Below are 20777 nucleotides of genomic sequence, written 5' to 3'. Positions count from 1 at the left end.
AATACATACGTTGAAAATACGCCACAATTGTAACAAACCATAACAAAATTTGCATAAGTTATAATACGGACCGTTTGGTGGCCGTCACCGGTCTTTTCAGTTGGGGGGGGGGAGTTGAAAGGGAATGTGTGTGATCCATGAGAGAGGAGAGAGGGGATGAAGTTTGTGGTATAATCGAACAATATCAGGGCGGTAGAGTCGTAAACCCTGTGCTGCATGTGGTCTAATCGATGTAAAATGGTCAAATTTTGCATATAAAAATAATCCACATGTTTAATATTGATTAGATTTCCTTATATTAAAAGATTTTGTAGTAGTCAAATTGATAAACTTCTAAAAAAAGTTTGTAGAACGGTTAAATATGCATAGAAAATTAAACCACATGTTTATTATTGATTGCATTCCCTTATATTAAAAGATTTTGATAAGTCAAATTGATATTTGAAAACATTGCCAAAATAACTCTTTAAGTAATATATTTAACAAAAAAATAATCTTCCTTCTTTAAATAAACAAATAATCGTGGGGTTATTAATTTATTACAAAAAAAGACTAATAATAAAACAGTTCAAAATGGGAAATGGAGGTAAGTAGCCAGACGAATGTGCTTCCATACTTAGAACATATGATGATGAAAATCTTCAATATTATTATTTGGGATTGAATGATTAGTGATTTTAGATAAAACCCATTTGGTGTATGGGATAAAGTTGAGATTTTTGTTTAAAATTTTGGAAAATCTATAACAGTCCTCTGTTCTTGATGAACTCTAATTTGTGATGATTGTTTTTATTCTTGGTGTTGTAATTTTGGAATTATGTGGGGTTTATTACAAGTAATGATGGTTTATTAAAGTGGGTCCATCTCCAATACCTCTATTTCTTTTGAAGATGAAATCATTTGCTTCAAAACACAAGCGTTGGAACAGGTATTATTCGATCTCCACACGTGTTTCGTTGTGCACACTAAGTGTTTGATGATTTTCATCTGTGAGTTTTGCTAGCAACAGTTTGGGTTCTAGAACACTTGCATGTTTCTGTTTGTTATTCAATTATTTGTTTTAATATGATTTGTTTGAGGATATTGACTATAATCTCAAATGTTAAGTCGAATTGATTCCGGTTTTGTTTTCATATTTGGCAGTGATCAAAGAATCTATGAACATAAGAAAATGGTGAGGTTTCTCGATGTTTTAGTATTTCATACAATGTAAATATGGTTTTTATCATTAAATAGTTAATGAAACAGGTTAAGAATTACATAGAACCCGAAGGACGATTCAAAAGCACAAAAGACTCGCTAAATAAAGAGGTATAAAAATTTAAATTTTCACCAGAAGTCTTCTGCAATTCTGCATTCAGTCATCAGTTTTGGTTCTGTATGCAGATTCTACAGCTTCAAAAGCAGCTCGAAGATCAGTTCATTATACGCAGAGAATTGGAGAAAGCAACATTTGATAAAGCTCTGATGCATAATCCGAACACTGAAGATTCACTTCCACAGGTAAAAAGCTCATCTTGACTAAATATTTATCAAGAATATTTTCATTATTTTAAAACGCGTGTTCCTTTGATAAATCAGCATGCTAAAGATTTGATCAAGGAGATATCGATGCTAGAATTTGAAGTTAAGCATTTGGAAAAGTATCTCCTTTCACTTTACCGTAAAGCTTTTCAAGATTATGTGAAACTGGTACCACAGGAACCGATTGAAGATGCTACTGTTCATAGAAGTCACTCTTCACTTTCATCAAGAATAAATATTCCAGAAAAATTTGTTCTTGAAGCTCTTGATTCATACCACTCATTGCCATTAGCAATGCTGGAGGTAACTTAACTGAATAATAGATCTTTACGGCTTGTTAATAATAGTTAGTGTTTTTATTAGGATTTATTAGTCTTATTTCTAAAGCTTTGAATCTTGAGTTTAACATTACAAACTTTGATTTTGTATCAGCGTACGACGGATGATCTATCAAATTTAAGTTTATCTGAGCATCGTGATATATGTATGTCTGCAAATCGGCTTTCTGAGGAGATGGTTAAATGCATTTGCACTATCTACTGTCAAATTGCTGATCCGCCTTTGTTGAATCATGTGTTCTTTTCACCTCAAAATGAGTTTGCTATGTGGAGCCCACAATGCGAAGGTGAAACAAAATGGGTACGTGATGAGTTTGAACCGTTAAGGGAGTTTAGTGAACCTTGGTTAACTGTGGTTGAGGTGCAAGGTATTTGCATAAATGGTTATAGATCGAGTAATGTTGAACACAAAGAACGAAACTATAAGTGAGTATTAGACACCTTTTGAGTTTATGATCGTGACCCGTGTTGTTTTACATTCATAGTTATCATAAAAAGCACGATCTTTTTGCAGGTCTTTAGTTTCTCAGTTGGAACAGGTTGACCCAAGAAAGTTGAAACCCGAGGAAAAGCTTGCATTTTGGATTAACGTTCATAACGCTCTCATGATGCATGTAATATTCACACACTATTTTGAAATTGTTGTTCAAATTGTTAAAAATGAGGAAACTTGAGTTGTTAACTTATGACATTTCCGTTACAGGCATTCTTGGTTTATGGAGCTCCACGCGGTGCTTTGAAGAGGAACACTTTAGCCCTTAAGGTAAACGGGCAAATCCAGCATATAAACACGCACATACGATGACAAGTAGTTTTTTGTAATGCAAAAGAAATCAACGTTATGCATATTTCAGGCTTCTTATAACATTGGTGGTCACAATATTAGCATTGGTGACATTCAAAGAACTATGCTGGGATGCAGGCTGCCTCGTCCCGGACAAGTAAGCCTCAGAGGGTCAATTTCGTCCAATTTACTTTTTAATATTGTCAATTCAGGTTATGTTAAACATGTCAATGTTACCAAAAAATAAAACGTCTAAATTTCTTTTTTTCCAATGAATTAAACTATATTGAAATATTATACCTTTTGTAGTTATACTTTTATTCCAATTATTTGACATTTGTTTGGTACACAAACTGTTTTGACCTGTTGCCTGCCCATTTTGACACCTCTAGATTATATGTTTTTCAATGAAGCTAACAAAAGTTTATGCTTGTAGTGGCTTCAATCTTTGCTATTTCCAACGATTAAATGCAAGTCAAGAGATGAACGAAAAGATTATGCAATAGATCATGTGCAGCCTCTTTTATATTTCGCCCTTTGTTGCGGAAGTCATTCTGATCCCATGGTACCCAAGATTGAATCTTGATGTCTTTAGTGATCATTAGTATCATGTTAACTTTAAGTTATTTTCAGGTGCGAGTATACACGCCAAAGAGCGTCTTCCAGGAGCTTGAAGTGGCGAAAGAAGAGTACATTCATACAAACATTAAAATACCAAAAGGGCAAAAGTTGTTTCTCCCAAAACTTGTGGAAATGTACATGAAAGATTCGAGTTTGTGCTTGAATGAGTTGATGGATACGATTGAACATTCTGTTCCTGAGCTTTATTTGAAGAGTTTCAAGTCGATTCGGACAAGGAAATCGTTGAAGAAGATTGACTGGGTCCCGCATAACTTCAATTTTCGTTATCTGATTTCGTCAGAATTTGTTTAAGTGTTTGATATTGCATGTTGGAAATGCATCTTAGATTGATTTATTTTGAGTTGTTTATGTTTTTCTTGCATGTGTAAATGTTAATAAGAGTTCAAATATTAAAATTGCATAATTAGTTTGTACATGAGATTATGTTTTCAATTTTCTTAGAACAATTATAATAACCTTAATTTTGGACAAACAACTTTAGAGACCATTGATATAATGAATGAAGCCAATCAAACGATTGAAAACTCTTCTCCTCGCCAACGCCATCACCAATGTGTTGTGGAAAAGAAGATGGCGCCCCGTGGATTGGGTTGCAGGCGTGACGCCTTCATTTGGCTTCCCTTTCTGTGGTTAGTCTAGTGGAGAGCAAATGAGAATTGCCCTCGCCCCTTGGCACCAAAGAGATTGGTTTCCATCCACAACATTCAGTCTCACCACTATTGTTGCCTCCGCCATGTCAAATGTGAGTAAATTTCCTTGTACTTTGTTGGAAAAAAATGAACTAAAATGCTAAACAAAGTCAACTTTGACACTAAAACTTATAAATATTCAAATTATGAGTTTAAAAGTCCAAATTAATACTAAGTAATGTATTTGTACCTAAATAATGCATTTATATCTATTTCTTTTGTATGCTGAGAATCACAAATCCTAAATAATATATTTGTACACATTGCTTTGAATATGATGTATAAGATGACTATATAAGCGGCTTCATCTCTCTCTATATCATTCATTATTTTTTATACACTATATAATATTGCACACCTCCGTCGTTAACACCCCTCTGCATAATACTGTTTGGTACCACAAAATACTGATATGGAGAAAACGCCAACCTACTACACCTGGTCTAATGGTCTTAGATTAATGAACAAGTGTGTGGAATATTAAATATAAATAATATTAAAAAGAACTCATGACTTTAAAATATTAACATGATATATTATTATTATTATTATTATTGTTTTTGGTAAAGAACGGTGGCAACAAAAGGAGTGTCTAGTGACGTCTATCTCACAAGAGAAAGCCAGCCAGCCAGCCAGCCCTAATTTTGGCGCTCTTTATGCAAACCCTATCAACAACTCACCACTCGATGGATGAAGACGGCATCGCCTTGGTACTGGCTCGAGCTTCGGAGCTCCGGTCGAAGATCAGTAATTGCATCCAGAATGCATCATCCACACCAGACGACGGTGAAGAAGAAGAAGCCGATGGCCTTCTCAACATTCGCGATTCACTCGAAGCTCTTGAAGCTCAACTGACTTCTTTGCTGGTCTGTCTGTCTTCTTCTCTTGCAAACCTAATTGTTCACCTAACGTAGGGTTTCACATTTTGTTGTTACTTGTGTTATGGAACAAATTAAGGTCAATTTGGTTCAATTTGTAGTTCATGTTGCGAATTAGATGTTTAGAGGTTCAGATTTAGCATGTTATTGCCTTTTTCAACTTTAAAATACGGGTTTATGTTTGTGTGACTGAACCGAACGAGGCCTTGTTTATAAGCTTTTTGCGGACAAGCGAGCAATTAAAGAAAAGCTACCCGAACAATTTTTTTTTTGTTAATGCTCACTCGTTACGGAAATGAACTTGTTTGTGAACCGTTCACGAACACAAACATTGTTCTATTCGATTTGGCTAACTAAGAATGGTCAGTGACTCCGTGTCAACGTTTTGGTCTGGCTACCAAGTTTGTGTTGGTGTTTTTATAGCATTCATATTTATATGCTAGTTTTACATATAAGTTAATCACATAATACTCATATATGTAGAGGTTTGTTTTATAGTTAATAATTTTGCTTAAATCTCATTAAAAAATCTTCAATGAACAAACATAAACAAACACTAAAGAACACAAGCGTACGTAAGTGAACGTAAACGAACACATTATTGAACGCCCACAAACACAATTGAACGAACATGGATTTTGTTCGTGTTCATTCATTTAGTTAATCGAACGAAATTTCTTTTTCATGTTTGTTCATTTATTAAATGAAAAAACACAAACTAAAATCCCGTTGAACCGTTCACGAACCGTTTGCCGAATGTTCGGTTTGTTTGCAGCAGTAAGTATGCTTGAAACACTTGATTTTTTTTTTGTCAAATATAATGTGGCATTGAGATTGCAACATGAACTTAAATATATTATTCAACTTATTTGAAAATTATTGGGCCTTAGGGTTTTGTAAAACTGATTCTAAATTAAGGATACTATTGTTCCAGCTACTTATTGTCGTCTGCATTTGTTGATTTTCTGCTGGCTCTGATGATTTGGACTCTGTTTCAGGCATTACAACAACAACAATGGTATGAAAAGGAAGCATCTCTAGCAGAAATTGATTACAGCCGCAAGAAGCTGCTACAAAAGCTAAAAGCATACAAGGGTGATGACTTGGAGGTCATACGTGAAGCTACTGCTTTTGCCAGCTCAGCAGTAGAAATGGAAAACAATGATCTTCTTCTTCCTCCTTACCCAACCCGTCCCACTTCCTCACATTTCTCAATAACAAACAAAATCACTCAAAACGACTCTTCAAACGGCGAACCGAATGGCAGTGTTCATCAACCAACACCCAAAAGCCCGTTAAAACGATTGACGCAGATTATTGGTTCAGCTGCAAAAACAGTTATTACAATTGTTGGGTTTATAGCCGTTCTGCATTTGTCTGGTTTTGAACCAAAACTTGATAAAAGAGGAAATGTTTCTAAGGTTTTGCGTATGGCTCAAGAATACGGGAATGAAGAAAAGACAGAAAAGATGATCGTTTGTCCACCTGGCAAGGTTTTAGTTGTTGAGAATGGTGTAACTCGGTGCCTTGTGAAAGAACGAGTTGAAATCCCATTCAAATCTGTTGCTACAAATCCTGATGTAAATTACGGGTGCGGGTAAGTTAATCTTTTCATCCAATCGTTTGTATATCCATTTTCTTATGGAAACAGTGCTAGTAGCTTGAGTTGTGTTGGTATCAATTTTCTTCTAATGGGAATCAAATTTACATGAATTTAGCTTTACAACATTACAATAATAACATTTCATAATCTAGTTATTGTGTTCTTGAATCTCAACTGAAAAGATTAGAACCTGATAAGTCTTTATTCTATTTTGATATTAAAGCACCAACAACACCAGCAATTAAAGTAGTAGGATCACCAAGAATTGCTGATATCACAAACTGAACCGCTAAACCTGCTATCTTACAGCATTTCTTGATTTTCCCTTTTCTTTTTGGACCCTTTTTGTGATAACTTTGTAATGTACCCTTCAAGCTAGGAATTTTCGTCTCCAGTTTCCAATTTTGCCCATACATGCTGTTATAGTAGTCATCATCCTCACCGACCCGGACCCCACAATAATATATATCATTCCAACTTTCTGCCAACATCTCTTTTGCACACGCCACGTGTAAATTATACTTCTTGCACGTCGATCGGTAGCTCCAACTGCGTCCTTTTTTACCACATTTGTGGTAGGCGGATCCCACTTTTCTGCACAAGTACAATTTGACCTCACCATCATCTAACATGGCTGGGAGCTTAGCACAACATGGGTGCAGGTCAAAGCCACACGCTTTACAGTGGTAAACGAACCCATATATGTCTTTTTGGCATGCGTTGCAGTAACGTGGTGCTGATCCAGGTGGGGTGGTTAGGAACTGGAAGGTGCATTTGGTGTAGAACGGGTGGGAGATGGAAGGGGACGGGAGGGCGCAATGAACATGCAAGTCATGGTCGCATGTGGTGCATTTGTAGTGGGACCCAATTCCGGGCTCGTTGCAGCCATCGCACTTGAATGGGATTTGAGTGTAGTCGTATGTGAGCCGGTGTTCAGGATGGCTGAAATGAGAAACTTCATTGTATTTCATGATTAATTGGTTGTGTAAGTTTTTGAAAATGGGTTAGAAGAAAATATAGAATTTGAATGTGGGGTGATTTATTTATAAAGGTAAAGCATTAGGATTGTATGTGTTTCTTTTAAGGGATAACAAGTAGTTGCTAAAGAAGAATAACTTGTTAAGGAGAGTTTTGATCAATGGTGGAGAAAATAGTGGCCTTCAACCTTGTTGATTACCAGTATTTTTTCTGTTTTTTGGGAGGGTTGCTTGTGGAAAAAAGCAATACAAAGTATGCTTATACATGGACATGTATATGGGTCCATGTATATGGAGAAGACTACTATAGCACTCATGAATACATGATTACATAGATGCAATGTGAGGCACTGTACCTTGGTTTATGCTACAAGGTACTTATGCACTAAATAAAGTTATTGGATATTCGACCTTAGTTGAATATGAAAATCCTTAACAAGTCTGGCAAACTTGCGGGTTGGGTGATAGGTCTAAACGGGTTTGGGTCGATATAGATTTTGAGCAAAATGGGTATGAGTCAAAACAAGCATTTTAAAATATTAATAGCTTGGCTCGGATCAAAACAGGTTTTGATGACTAGGTTTTGAATGAGTGTTTCAGAAAACAGCAAGGTATAAAATAGGTTCATTGTTGTATTTTCTTTACGGCGACTAGTGGCTACGGGTTGTGGCTCCTAAAATGGAGGTGACATTGGTGGAGGTAACGACAACAGTGGTGATGTTGTCAGTGGTGGTTGCGGAGGCAACAGCAATGGTGATGGGGCCAACATCTATGGTGCTGGTGGTGGCTGCGAAACAGTGGAAGTGGTGGCGGTGGTGTTGGCGACGTCAAATAGGTGGCGGAGACAAACAACAATCAATCAAGGGTGGTGTTAATTTATCTGTTTTATAATAGTGGCTCATTTTTACATTCAACCACACTTTTATTCTTATAAGAAAACAACTGTGTTTGATACAAATTTGATTAGCTCACATGGTTATTATTATATTTAGTCTAAGGCTCTTGAGAATTAGGGTATGAAAATCTATAAAGGGAAAACATGATGCTTAGGAAAATGAGGTAGCTTAGCTTGTATTGTATGAATTGGTGTTGGCAAAGTGTGAAGCAAAACATCATTTTCATTTTCTTTAACTTGGAGACTTGTAGAATTATGGGATACCATACTTTATTTATAAATCAATACCCTAAACTCTGAAGATGCAAAAAATAAATAAATATGCGCCCAAGCTAAACAAGATTTTAATGTTTAATTGACCACCTTAAGGTGTGAAATAGAATGCCACGGTTCAAATCCTAGAGTGCAAAAGAATTTAGTCATTCCAAAGAACTTAGCCACCAATCCTCAATCGTCCGAACATCATTAAACTTCATTAGCTTTTCTATTGTTACTTTTCTTTTAAATTTTTTGTCATTATTTCTTATTTATTATTTCTTTTGTTCTTTTTTAATCAAACATGCATAATTGCACCCCTAAAGCTTTCAGTGCTTGTCATTTAAAAAAAATGCATGATTCCAAATCCATTACGTTCCTTAACTACTCATCTTCTTATAAGAGCATTTCCAGGCCGTCTCATTTTCTCATTTTAATAATTACACTAAAAAACACTACATTTCTTTCTCATGTTTAATTAAATAATATTTTTATTCTTTTATATCTTTATTATTGCAGTTTTAACTTTCCTCTACTCATAACCAATTCAACAAATATTAAAAAATAAATAGGGGCAAATAAAGTTTTCCCAAATTTACAAAAAAAATCACTACATTTGCTCTCTCTGTCCTAAAATTCGTGCTCACAATTACTCATAACCCCATCCTATAATTCACCCCCCCCCCCCCCACATAATTTTAGGGGAGACTGAGAATGCTCTCATAGTTATTATATTTACACATAGAAAAGCATCCAACATATAAAACAAAGTGAACCATGATATATGATGTTTAAATATATTTTTATAATCACTTTATAAATTTATAAAAATATATGTGTTGAGTAATATGCGGTATCATGTCATATCATACGTAGCATGCAATACCAAACTACACCAAATTTATGCAATTGATGGAGTCAAATGGGAGTGATTGTTGTAATTGCGGCTACATGAACGAATCCATAGACCATATTTTCGTGTCGTGTATGATGGCTAAATTGGTGTGGTGACAAGTTTGTGGTTCAATATTCCTATCCCTTTAAATGTCAATTCGGTTAGGAAAATGGCGGATTTTGGAGCAAATCAAAGTGGAGATAAAGCAAGGAAGAAGCCAATCCAAGCGGGGGGTTTGGTTACTATGTGGATTATTTGGAGATGTCGAAATGTAACAAATTTTAACAACAGGCGAAATCCCGAGTTCAGAATTGTGGAAAGGATCAAAGAAGATGCATCTTTGTGGTTAAAACTTAAAAGTTAGAGCAAACAGGGAGGCTTAAATGTATATTCTTGGTTTCTTTCTGATGTAATTTTTGTTGAGTTGGATTTGTGGTTCTGGGCTTAAAAAGATTTTGGGCCTGTTTCCTGGGCCTTGTTGTTAATAAAATGCAGCCGCTCAAAAAAAAATATTTTTTATTTTATATTTTCTCAATTTTTGGTTTATGTTATCGGTGGCCCATTGGCCCACGTATACTATAGTATTGAATTGAATGCTACCGCAACGGGTTTGACTTTCGACTTTCGAGTGAACCCAAATTATTTTTTTTATAGTCAAGAATAATTAAGTTTGGTAAATATGTACCATACTAATAGTTGTAAATATTTAATAATAACAGGAAAATAATTTTGTAAATATACACTCTTCAATGCCTTGATGCTGTCTACTTCGTTTTTTAATATAAAAATGTCATCCAACTCAAATACCGAAATACGTATTAGACCATCTTCTACATTGAATACCATCTCTTGTGGAGAAGAGGACAGGAAGAGCAATGTCGTCCAAGAAAAGCTTAACTATAGAGATGGTGCAATAACATGCTAATAATAAAGGCAATAAGGATTATAATGTTTGGACATAAAAGGTTTCCATTCTCATGCAAAGTTGTATTTGTGTAATAAATGTGATTCAACCACCAAAATAGTTAAATGATAGCCACTCATTCTTTTTATTAAATTTTCATTTTGTTTTCTAGCATTTCAATATAAATATTTTATTATTTTAATCAATAAATACATTACATGAATCAACAATATCAGATGGACTCCTTATAAAAACATTAATTATGCTTAGGGGTGTGGAACGGGTATGACCCGGACTGTTTACATGGAACCCGGATCAGAACCGGAACCATTTACATGGAATTTTGAAACCCGAAACCGGACCATCTACAAATCGGTCGGTCCGGGTTTTGAAGCGGGTTCTACGGGATAGGTTGGCGGTTTTCACGAGTTGAACCACATTCGCCGTCGCTTAGCCGTTTAGCTGTATTTTTCAATTATACTTTTAGGGTTTCTGGATACATATAGACTAACTTAACCAGTAAACAAAGAGGAACTTCCATGGAGCAGATGATAAAAGTATTTTAACCAGTAAGTTGAAATTAAAGAAAGATAAAAATTATAAACAATAAAGAAATGAAGTTTGAACCATGAAAATTTAAAATATTAGCGATTTATTAGAACCATAATATATAATATATAAAAGATGCATGTTTAAATTTTTGAAAAACAGGTGTTTGAGAAAAGCATAGAGAAGCCGGAGACGGGTTTCACGGTTCCGATTTGGTTCGCCGGGCACAACCCAGAACCGACCCGTTACCCGTTTCAAGCTGAATTTCAGAACTGGACCCGTACATGATTTCAAATAACGGTTTCATTATACGGGTTTTGTAAACCAGGTACACGGGTTGGAACTGTGACCTGCACACCCCTAATTATGCTTATAACTTTTATAGGTGTTTTCAAAATCATACTGACTTAGCTAGTTGTTTAACAAGAAATCATCGATATCATATGGTTCCATTATGACTTATGAGTCAATGAATCCGAAAAACTGAATAACCAGTTTTAAACAAATTAATCAGACAAACCGATAAAACTTAAGTAAACTGGTGGAAAAGCACGGATGATTACCTCCTCCTTTGTTGACCAGCCTATATCAAGATCATGCTAAGTGGTTGAGCCGGTAAATCATCAAAACTATTAATTCGGTTGTTAGAACATTAAATTCCCTATGACTTCATTAGTCAAGACTCAAGAGTTTTCTAATTACTATCTATGAAATAATATTTGTAAAGGAATATCAACAGGATATATTATTTAAATTTCATAAATTTGCAATAAAGAAAGCATATCATGTTTATAAAATAAAATGTCACCCCATATTATCATAATTTGCACCTAATCAGATTACATATTAATAGTTATTACAAATATTGCACCTTTGAATATTTGATTTAATTTAAACGAGTAAAATTTATGACAGACGTACTAATTAAATGTTAATAAAAAGTCAAATACTTTATTGACTATTAACTATTAACTGGAAACCATTAATAAACTGGTTTTGGCTCAATGGAAGAGCACTCACTTTACTAGTGAGAGGTAGGGGTTCAAACTTCACTACCACCAATTTATATGGGAGATATGAGGGATGACACTGGCTTGCCAGGGTTCGAGTCCTGATCTCACCCGGTTTTACCGGCTCCTCGCTGTCGTGCTGTTTGGCGGGCGTGGGGGTCGGGTTTTATTCGGAGAATTCCTCAATAGGTGGACCGCTAGGGGCTCCGTCCGTCCAGACTCGGGGCCAGCTCGGGCTACCTTTAGCTATTGGGGGTTCCAAAAAAAAGAAAAAAAAAACCATTAAATTAAAATAATAGTAATAATAAATATTAAAGGTGGTAGGCATTTACGTGGAATGAGTGGTGTGGTATTCAACAATTTAATTTAAGAGAGGTGTCATAAAAGCTCTGCCGTATAATATAGCTGAGCCACAACCTTCCTTCTTTAAATTCTTCTCATTTTATCAACTACTCACTCACTCACTCTCATCACATCTCTCACTGAAAAAAAAAATGTCACTCTACACCGTGAAAGTGGAGGATTCACGGGCGGCAGCCGCAGGCGTGCCGTCAGCGGGGCCGGTTTATCGGTGCATATATGCAAAGGATGGTCTTATGGAGTTGCCACCCGGTTATGATTCTCCTTGGGACTTTTTCAGGTTACTTGTTACACATTGTTTTATAAAATGATCTATAACCCGATTGCACACGTTAAGTTAATAGGCAGTGACGGATCTAGGATTCTGAGTACATGATAAAATTTTTTATAGTGTAACGAAAAAGAATAACATTTTTTTTTCAAATAAACGATTTGACTTCTAGTCAAACAAGTCAAAGACGATGCAAGTCTTAGTTAATTTAAAATCATAAATTTTGTTTGTGTATAAATAAATTTTTGCTGAAAGTTTTAATAATTATATTTCTTTTTTAAAAAGTTGATCATGTAACAAGTGTGGGACAAGTAAATTGATAGCCACGAAACATAATACACTCTCCATCAAGAAATAATGAAATATGCATCAGGAAATAAAATAAATCAAATTTCAATATTTAATTGTTGTCAAGCTAGGTAGATTAGCCATGAATACTCCAATGGTTTTTAAATGTTTGACATGTATATGTCTATTGTCTTACAAATATGTATTAAACATTTTTCATGCATTTAATGCTTGATATATGTATTATAAATATTTTGTCCATAATTTTTTTTTTATTTTGTCAGTAAGTTTAGAAAGGTTATGATTTATTATTATTATTATTATTATTTAAAAGTTGGCAATTCAAGAAATAAAACAAGTAATATGTTTAAAGGGTTGGTGACCATTAGCAAAGACAAAACATTTAAAACACCAAGAGGTTGGGAATTCTTGGGTTTCATTATCCCATATGATAGAAATTCGTCGTTCAAAAATATGTATATACATAAAAACCTTTGTCGTTTTGATCTAAGTTTCTGAATCAAGAAATGATTTATGTTGTGACATCATTAAATAATAGATCCATTCTAGAGTTGGCATGGTTAATCCGCGATGAGACAGTGTATCGATTGTCTCTATGTGCATCAATTTTTTTTCTTTTTTTTTAATTATTAATTGGGGTTTTCAATACTGTAAAAGGTATGAGTAATTATTTTTAACAGTCATATCAAATATTTATATTTTATCAACATCAAATTAGGATCAAGACATAAATCATTTCTCTCAAATTTAACAGCTGAATATGTTTGACTATTTTCTGTTTCAAATATCCCGTAGAACTTTACATTTCGAGTTTATATAAGTTAAGCAAAATGACACATCTTTAACGTTAACTTAAAGTATATCCAACAATTCCTTATAATACATCTATGATAGTGAACTAACATTATAAAGATTTGTAGCCACAAATTTATAAAACTGTAAATTTTCAATGGGTGTAGCTATCAATAGCATTACTATTAAACTTCTAACACCCCACCACCACCACCAACATACATAATGCGAATGTTATTAACATGGTCACGTAGTACATTTAATAATAAAACAATTACCGGTTTTCATTTTTCAATCACAAATCAGTTTTAAGGACAAAAATTAATAATTATGAAAGTAACATAGACTATTATATATCCGTCTTATGTATAACCATTTTATTGGTCGTATATATAGGTCACGTCTAAAGTAAAACTAGTAACACATTATCTAGACATAATTACACAATTGTTGTATCATGCGGGCCATATGGTCCATACATTTCCAATGACAAAGGAAATAGGGCAATATAGGTCATCTGACATACGGGAAAATGGTTATAGGGGTTGCATGAGAGGTAAATCACAACCCTCGTATGAAAGACATGACTGGACACTGACAAAGTCATGCTGTGCGGACTTAATTTGACATTATATGGCTCGTATGTGACATATAGACGGGTTTATACTTTTCGGGGTGTTGTTTGTATAGCTGTATATAGCCTTTCACTTAATCATAATTAACAAAGTAGGCGCCTAATTATTTTCAATCGATTTTAACAGCGAGTCTGCAAAAAGAATCCCGAAGAACCCTGCACTCGGTCGTCGTCAAATCATTGATGGAAAGGTACTCAAATCCTCTCTATGTAATATACAATCAATGGAAGGTGATGTACTGATTGATTCAACTTCATACAGGCTGGTGGCTATTCATGGCTATCATATCAAGATGCCTACAACTCTGCACTCAAAATTGCTTCCGCCATTCGAACCCGATCTGTTAATCCTGTATGCGCTCTCTCTACATTTCATTATCTAGTTCACATACATATTTAGTGACTCATTGTTCATACTTGCTAATGTAGGGCGATCGATGCGGCATATATGGGCCTAACTGTCCTGAATGGATCATTTCCATGGAGGTATGATTATTATTGAATTTCATATTACAGATTTTTTATTTTATTTTGCTTTGTAATATTGCATGGTTTATATTTTCTCAGGCTTGTAACAGCAATGGACTAACCTATGTTCCTCTATATGATACGCTTGGTACATTGATCTGTTCATTTTATTTTATGAAGCTTGAGTCAGGTTTATTTGTGTTTAACATGACCGCCGTTCGATCAACTCGTGTTTCCACAGGTGCTAATGCAGTTGAATACATCATCAACCATGCAGAAATCTCATTAGTTTTCATTCAAGATAACAAAGTACCTTCTGTATGTTATACTTAAACTCTTACATTCTTTAGCCACATTTTCAATTTTTGATTATTTGATTGATTATCATATGGATTCTTCATGCAGATATTATCATGCCTTCCAAAATGCTCATCAAATCTAAAAAGTAAGACTTCACTTTTAGATTCTTTTTAAAAAGTAATCGACTAATAATCTAATAACATTATTCTCTTTCTTCTTGAAGCTATTGTAAGCTTTGGGATCATCTCTGAATCACAAAAGAAAGAAGCCATGGAACACGGTGTCGAGTGCTTCTCATGGGAAGAATTTGCTTCATTGGTACATAATTTTGTTCAAATGGTGGATTTGCAGCAATCAATCTCAACCACTCATCACATCTTATTATTTTCCAGGGTAATTTGGAAGATGAACTGCCAGCAAAACATAAAACTGACATATGCACAATAATGTATACAAGTGGCACGACCGGAGAACCAAAAGGCGTCATACTAAGCAATGCTGCTTTCATGTCTGAAGTGTTGTCCATGCATGAAATGCTTGTGGAAACAGACAACCCGGTAGAGTTCAATATCGAATTATTCATTTTATGGTTTCATTATATGAACACAGTTTCCTTGTATGACTTTTGTTTACATTTTTGCAGTTCTCGGAAGAAGATAGCTACTTCTCGTTTCTTCCATTAGCGCATATATTTGATCAGATAATCGAGACATATTGCATCTTCAGAGGCTCCTCAATAGGGTTTTGGCAAGCAGTAAGATTTATAAATATATCTATTTGACTATTTTGTATAACATATATTTTCTTTAAATTTAATAGCATGCTAACGGTTTTCAATCTCATCTTGCAGGATATCAGATATTTGATTGAGGATCTTCTTGTATTGAAACCGACCATATTTTGTGGTGTTCCAAGAGTTTATGACCGTATTTATACTGGTAAGAAACATATTATCAAATTGCAGGATTCAATATCTTGCTTGATTATATAAGCTTATGTTTTGTGATTGTTTTGCAGGTATAATGGCTAAGATTTTAGCTGGTGGTGCCGTAAGGAAGGCATTATTCGATTTTGCATACGCCTAGTATGTTTCATGTTACACACATAATTGCCAGTTAGTTATGTTTCTTGTTGTGTTATAACTAATTAAAAATCTGTTAAACAGTAAATTGAGGAACCTTGAAAAGGGAATGCAACAAGATAAATCAGCCCCTCTTTTGGACAAGCTAGTCTTCGACAAGGTTAAAATTCAGTCATCTATGCATTTAAACAAACCGAACAAACACGAATGAAATATGTTCAGTTTGGTCATTCAACATTAACTGAACAAACAATCAGGCATGAACAGGGTTTTCTTGTTCGTGTTTGATTGTTTGTTAAGAAAATGCACATGTTCGTGTTCGTTCGTTAACCGTATAAACACACAGTTCACAAACGCAAAAGAATTAACATAACTGAACATAGATGAATGAACATAACAAGGCTAAAACTAGTTAAAAGTGATGTGAAAAACAATGCGGTGGGCCTAAAAAGTTATTAATACTAGACTAACTTGAATTGGGCAAAAATATTTTAAATGAATATATTAACGAACGTAAACTAGCAAACTCAAGCAAACGTAAACTAACGACCATAGATAAAGCAAACGAACGAGACATGTATTCATCTTCGTACATTTGCTTAAATAAACAAAAAATATGTTAATGTTCATTCGTTCATTACATAAATGAACTTTCCACCGAACAGTTCACGAAGTTTTCACTGAAAGTTCAGTATGTTTACACACCTACTAGTCTTCTATTAGTATCATAATCTATATTTTTATTATATTTTGTTCCAGATTAAACAAGGATTTGGAGGACGGGTTCGTCTTATGTTATCTGGAGCTGCACCTTTGCCAAAACATGTGGAAGAATTTTTGAGGGTGACATGTTGCACTGTCCTCTCACAAGGATATGGTATGCCCATAAGTCCATAACCCATTATAGCTTATATTGATTAGAACTTTATAAAAGTTTATAAATTATGATTTATAAATGGCAGGCCTTACAGAAAGCTGTGGCGGATGTTTTACATCCATAGCAAACGTGTACTCTATGATAGGAACCGTTGGTGTACCTATGACAACCATTGAAGCAAGACTGGAGTCGGTACCCGAGATGGGATATGACGCACTCGGCAGCGTACCGCGTGGCGAAATTTGTCTTAGGGGGGCCACATTGTTTTCGGGGTATCATAAGCGAGAGGATCTTACTAATGAGGTTGTTGTCAATGGCTGGTTTCATACAGGTAAAACATGTTAAAAGTAATAAAGTCAACGCTTTGTTGGCCGGTTAAGATAACTGACGGGCCCCGCAAATAGACTGCCAAACAGTGTAGGAGTGTGCATGAATGAAACTGAAATAACTGAACCGTAACTGAAAGAACCGGCATAAGCGAACCAAATGAAAACCGGCAATTTGGTTTTATGTTTTATAGAAAATCGATTTTTTGGTTCGGTTTCTGTTTTGCATTAACTAAAAACCGAAGAAACGGAACTGTAACCGAATTAAATGGCTTAACCGAACCCCATACGAAACTTTTGGTTTTATGTTGTAAAAAAATGATTTTTTGATTTTGCATCAACCAAAAACTGAAAACCGAATAGTGATTGGGACCGAACCAAACCAAACAGAAGAAATCAATTTTAAGTAATTTATAAGAAGTTAAAACAATGTAGCCCAAACATTTTAGACTCAAATGTGTAAAAATCAATTAATATTAAGGAACAAAAAAATTTAGTCCCAAAGTTTCAGACCCAAATTCATTACTTTGGGCCTCTTTTCGGCCCAAACTTTCAAGCCCAAATGGCAAAACTAAAAAACCAGAATCCTTATACGGGAGAAACCAACCGACCCTCGAAGGCTTATTTTTCCATTTGTTGCCAGGTGATATTGGAGAATGGCAGGCGGATGGTGCAATGAAAATAATAGACAGGAAAAAGAATATATTCAAGTTGTCACAAGGGGAATATGTCGCGGTTGAAAACATTGAAAGTGCATATTCTCGGTGCCCATTGGTGACCGCGGTATGCAAATACTTATAATGCAAATAAATACCAACAGACCAAATAATATAAGCATATGTAACAAATTAACTAACAAGTTATTGTGATATGACAGATTTGGGTGTATGGCAATAGTTTTGAATCTTTTCTCGTGGCGGTTGTGGTCCCGGATAGAACAGCAGTTGAAGAATGGGCAGCTAAGAATAATGAATCTGGAGACTATGAATCATTGTGCAAGAATCCAAATGTTAAGAAATATGTTCTTGATGAGCTTAATGCTGAAGCTAAGAATAATAAGGTATGCTTTAAACTTAAAAGATTTTGTATATTACTTTCTGTTTTGACATCTTTAGTTTCTGTTTAACCCGAATGATAACCCGAATGCAGCTTCGTGGATTTGAGATGTTGAAAGCCGTTCACCTGGAGCCTGTTCCGTTTGACTTTGAGCGTGACTTGATAACGCCAACATTTAAACTGAAGAGGCAGCAGCTGCTAAAATACTATAAGGTATCACTTAGTTGTTTTATAATCATTTTTATTAGAAAAGTTAACTTATTTTTCTATCTTCTTTTGGTATATTATATGCAGGATTGCATTGATAAACTGAATGCTGAAGCAAAGGCATCCAAGAAATGAATCATGCATGTTTCATAAACGCGTTTAACGTTCGTGGTTTATATGAAGTGTTTTTTTAGTTTAGTTTGGAACTCATATATGTCATGCTCTAAACCCTAAACCCTTTTAAACGAATTTACACTATGGTTTGTAATCATGTGTTATCGAACTTGTGTTTAATATAGAACGTAGAAATGTATAATTAATAATCTTGTTTGATCAAAAGTTTTATTAAAGGGCCCACGTGCTCTAAAGCCCACAAGCTTTTAAAACTGTGGGCCTTTCGCCCTTTTGTGTCCACAAACTCCACCTTTTAAATGTGCCTCGAATTCTGGACTTTTAGATGCAACAGATTATTAATTTTCAACATTACCGAACCTTTTATGGGAAAAGTAGGGATGGTAGTGTCGGGCTGGCTGGTTCAATTTGATGAACTATGCACGGCCCATACATTTATATATGTCAAAGACATCAACAACAATCTAAACACTTAAAATGGTGTAAACCAAAAACAACTTGTCTTGTAATCCATGTGTATCAAAACAAGTTAAACATGGCTGCAAAGTGTATATAGGTTGTATTAAATTGTAAATGGGTTAAGCTAGTTGTTGGTTTTCATAAATGGGTTAAAAGGGCTGTAGGTTGTGGTGACCTTATAAAATATATCATATATTTATTACAATCATAATTTTAAATCAGTTAATGGGCCAACATGTTTAACTAAGCATGTTGAAGAGGTTAAGTGGGCATGATGCTTAATTAAACAAATGAGATAAATCAACCGAACAAGACACAACTAAATAAGAAGGTAGAATAGCTCAACCCGACACAGCCCATTAAATAGGTAAGATACGACAAGCGAAAACCTAATTATTTTCTTATTTTTCGACCGCATGAGTAATTGTTACCCTAAAAGCACACTACTTCTTTGTTAAAATGAGATTCAACTTGAACTTTTGCATGTTTGGATTAGTTTGATATACAAGGCATTATTTGTATATTAGGTTAGTTCATGAGCCAAGTACCCTGACTCAGCTTGAACTTTAAACAAGTCAATTAAACTCTATTCAAATTTAATAACCAACCAGAAAATTAAGCTCGGTTTCACCTTAGTTAAACTCGAGCCAGCTAGCTCGCAGATTTCTTTGATTTGGCTTGTATTTTTAGAAATACTACACGAACAAAACACAATACGGCAAAATATACAATCAAAATAGCACAAATGGGGGAAACAAAAAACAAAAAAAAATGTATTTGAAAACTTAAGACAGAATTACAGAATTGCCCTTTATCTTTCACCCAAATTTCACTCGTTGTCACTGATCTTCAAAATTGATCTTTTTCGTCCTTTACATTTCAAAATCCTTCAGCGTTTGTCCTTTTCGCCTAACCCAGTTAAAAATCCTCGTTAAGTCAGGTCATGTGCCTTGCACATAAGGGCAAATTAGTCATATTACCTATTAAATTAAAAAAAATGTTTTAACAAATAAAGAAAAACAATAAAATAAAAATATATATTTAATTTCTTTCTCTCTCCTCATTCTTCTTCTTCCTCATCCTCCTCCTCCTCCTCCACTACCAATCTCCGGCAGCCACGACCACCACCGTCTTCTCCGACAAAGAAAACCACCTCCACCTCCACTCCCACCAACCACCACCACCACTTCCGATGAGCACTGGTGAACCGCCATTAACACCGGTGAACCCGGTGAACCTTCGACAAGCAACTGTGAACCGCCGCCGGTTACACTGGGAAGAAGTGAAAACACCATCATCATCCTCGTTTCTTGATCAACAAGTCACCCCTCTTACCAAATATATAATATTAATTAATATACCATTAAATCCCCCCTTCCTTCCAATCTCATCACACTCCTGTAAATCATGGACCGCAGTCAACCGCCACTGGGCTCCACCGTCATTCCGGTGGTTAACAAGCTCCGTCAAGTACTCGTTAATGTCGGCGAAGGTGAATCGAGATTGCAATTGCCGATTGTGGTGGTTGTTGGCAGCCAAAGCAGCGGGAAGTCTATTACAAG

The 20777-nt window shown here is 35.0% G+C and overlaps 4 protein-coding genes across 4 annotated transcripts; 3 read left to right on the top strand and 1 right to left on the bottom strand.

The window, feature by feature from the left end:
* The first annotated feature begins 580 nt into the window (after nt 1–580).
* Nucleotides 581–3786, top strand: LOC143621599 (uncharacterized). The gene is made up of 11 exons (XM_077092964.1): nt 581–928; nt 1144–1174; nt 1249–1311; nt 1387–1503; nt 1582–1827; nt 1957–2288; nt 2377–2476; nt 2566–2625; nt 2717–2803; nt 3083–3211; nt 3280–3786. Exons 1-11 carry the CDS (start codon nt 891–893, stop codon nt 3577–3579), a joined length of 1503 nt encoding a protein of 500 aa, XP_076949079.1. The 5' UTR covers nt 581–890; the 3' UTR covers nt 3580–3786.
* An 819-nt stretch (nt 3787–4605) lies between these two features.
* On the top strand, nt 4606–6472 carry LOC143621638 (plastid division protein PDV2-like). The gene is made up of 2 exons (XM_077093000.1): nt 4606–4843; nt 5854–6472. Exons 1-2 carry the CDS (start codon nt 4634–4636, stop codon nt 6454–6456), a joined length of 813 nt encoding a protein of 270 aa, XP_076949115.1. The 5' UTR covers nt 4606–4633; the 3' UTR covers nt 6457–6472.
* A 192-nt stretch (nt 6473–6664) lies between these two features.
* LOC143621639 (protein VACUOLELESS GAMETOPHYTES-like) lies at nt 6665–7468 on the bottom strand. The gene has a single exon (XM_077093001.1). The coding sequence runs from the start codon at nt 7427–7429 to the stop codon at nt 6665–6667; it is 765 nt and encodes a 254-aa protein (XP_076949116.1). The 5' UTR covers nt 7430–7468.
* Nucleotides 7469–12434: 4966 nt separating this feature from the next.
* On the top strand, nt 12435–18827 carry LOC143621637 (putative CoA ligase CCL6). The gene is made up of 19 exons (XM_077092999.1): nt 12435–12583; nt 14437–14500; nt 14572–14661; nt 14739–14795; nt 14877–14925; nt 15019–15095; nt 15183–15222; nt 15301–15395; nt 15470–15634; nt 15721–15831; nt 15928–16015; nt 16095–16161; nt 16243–16318; nt 16918–17035; nt 17121–17366; nt 18005–18144; nt 18239–18421; nt 18511–18630; nt 18712–18827. Exons 1-19 carry the CDS (start codon nt 12438–12440, stop codon nt 18757–18759), a joined length of 1980 nt encoding a protein of 659 aa, XP_076949114.1. The 5' UTR covers nt 12435–12437; the 3' UTR covers nt 18760–18827.
* Nucleotides 18828–20777: the final 1950 nt, after the last annotated feature.

This window comes from Bidens hawaiensis, unplaced genomic scaffold (genome assembly GCF_021521415.1).
Source record: "Bidens hawaiensis isolate Kalapana, Puna unplaced genomic scaffold, B.hawaiensis_p1.1 tig00002922_1, whole genome shotgun sequence".
NCBI classification, from domain to species: domain Eukaryota; kingdom Viridiplantae; phylum Streptophyta; class Magnoliopsida; order Asterales; family Asteraceae; genus Bidens; species Bidens hawaiensis.
This window is presented reverse-complemented; position numbering and strand designations above follow the sequence as displayed.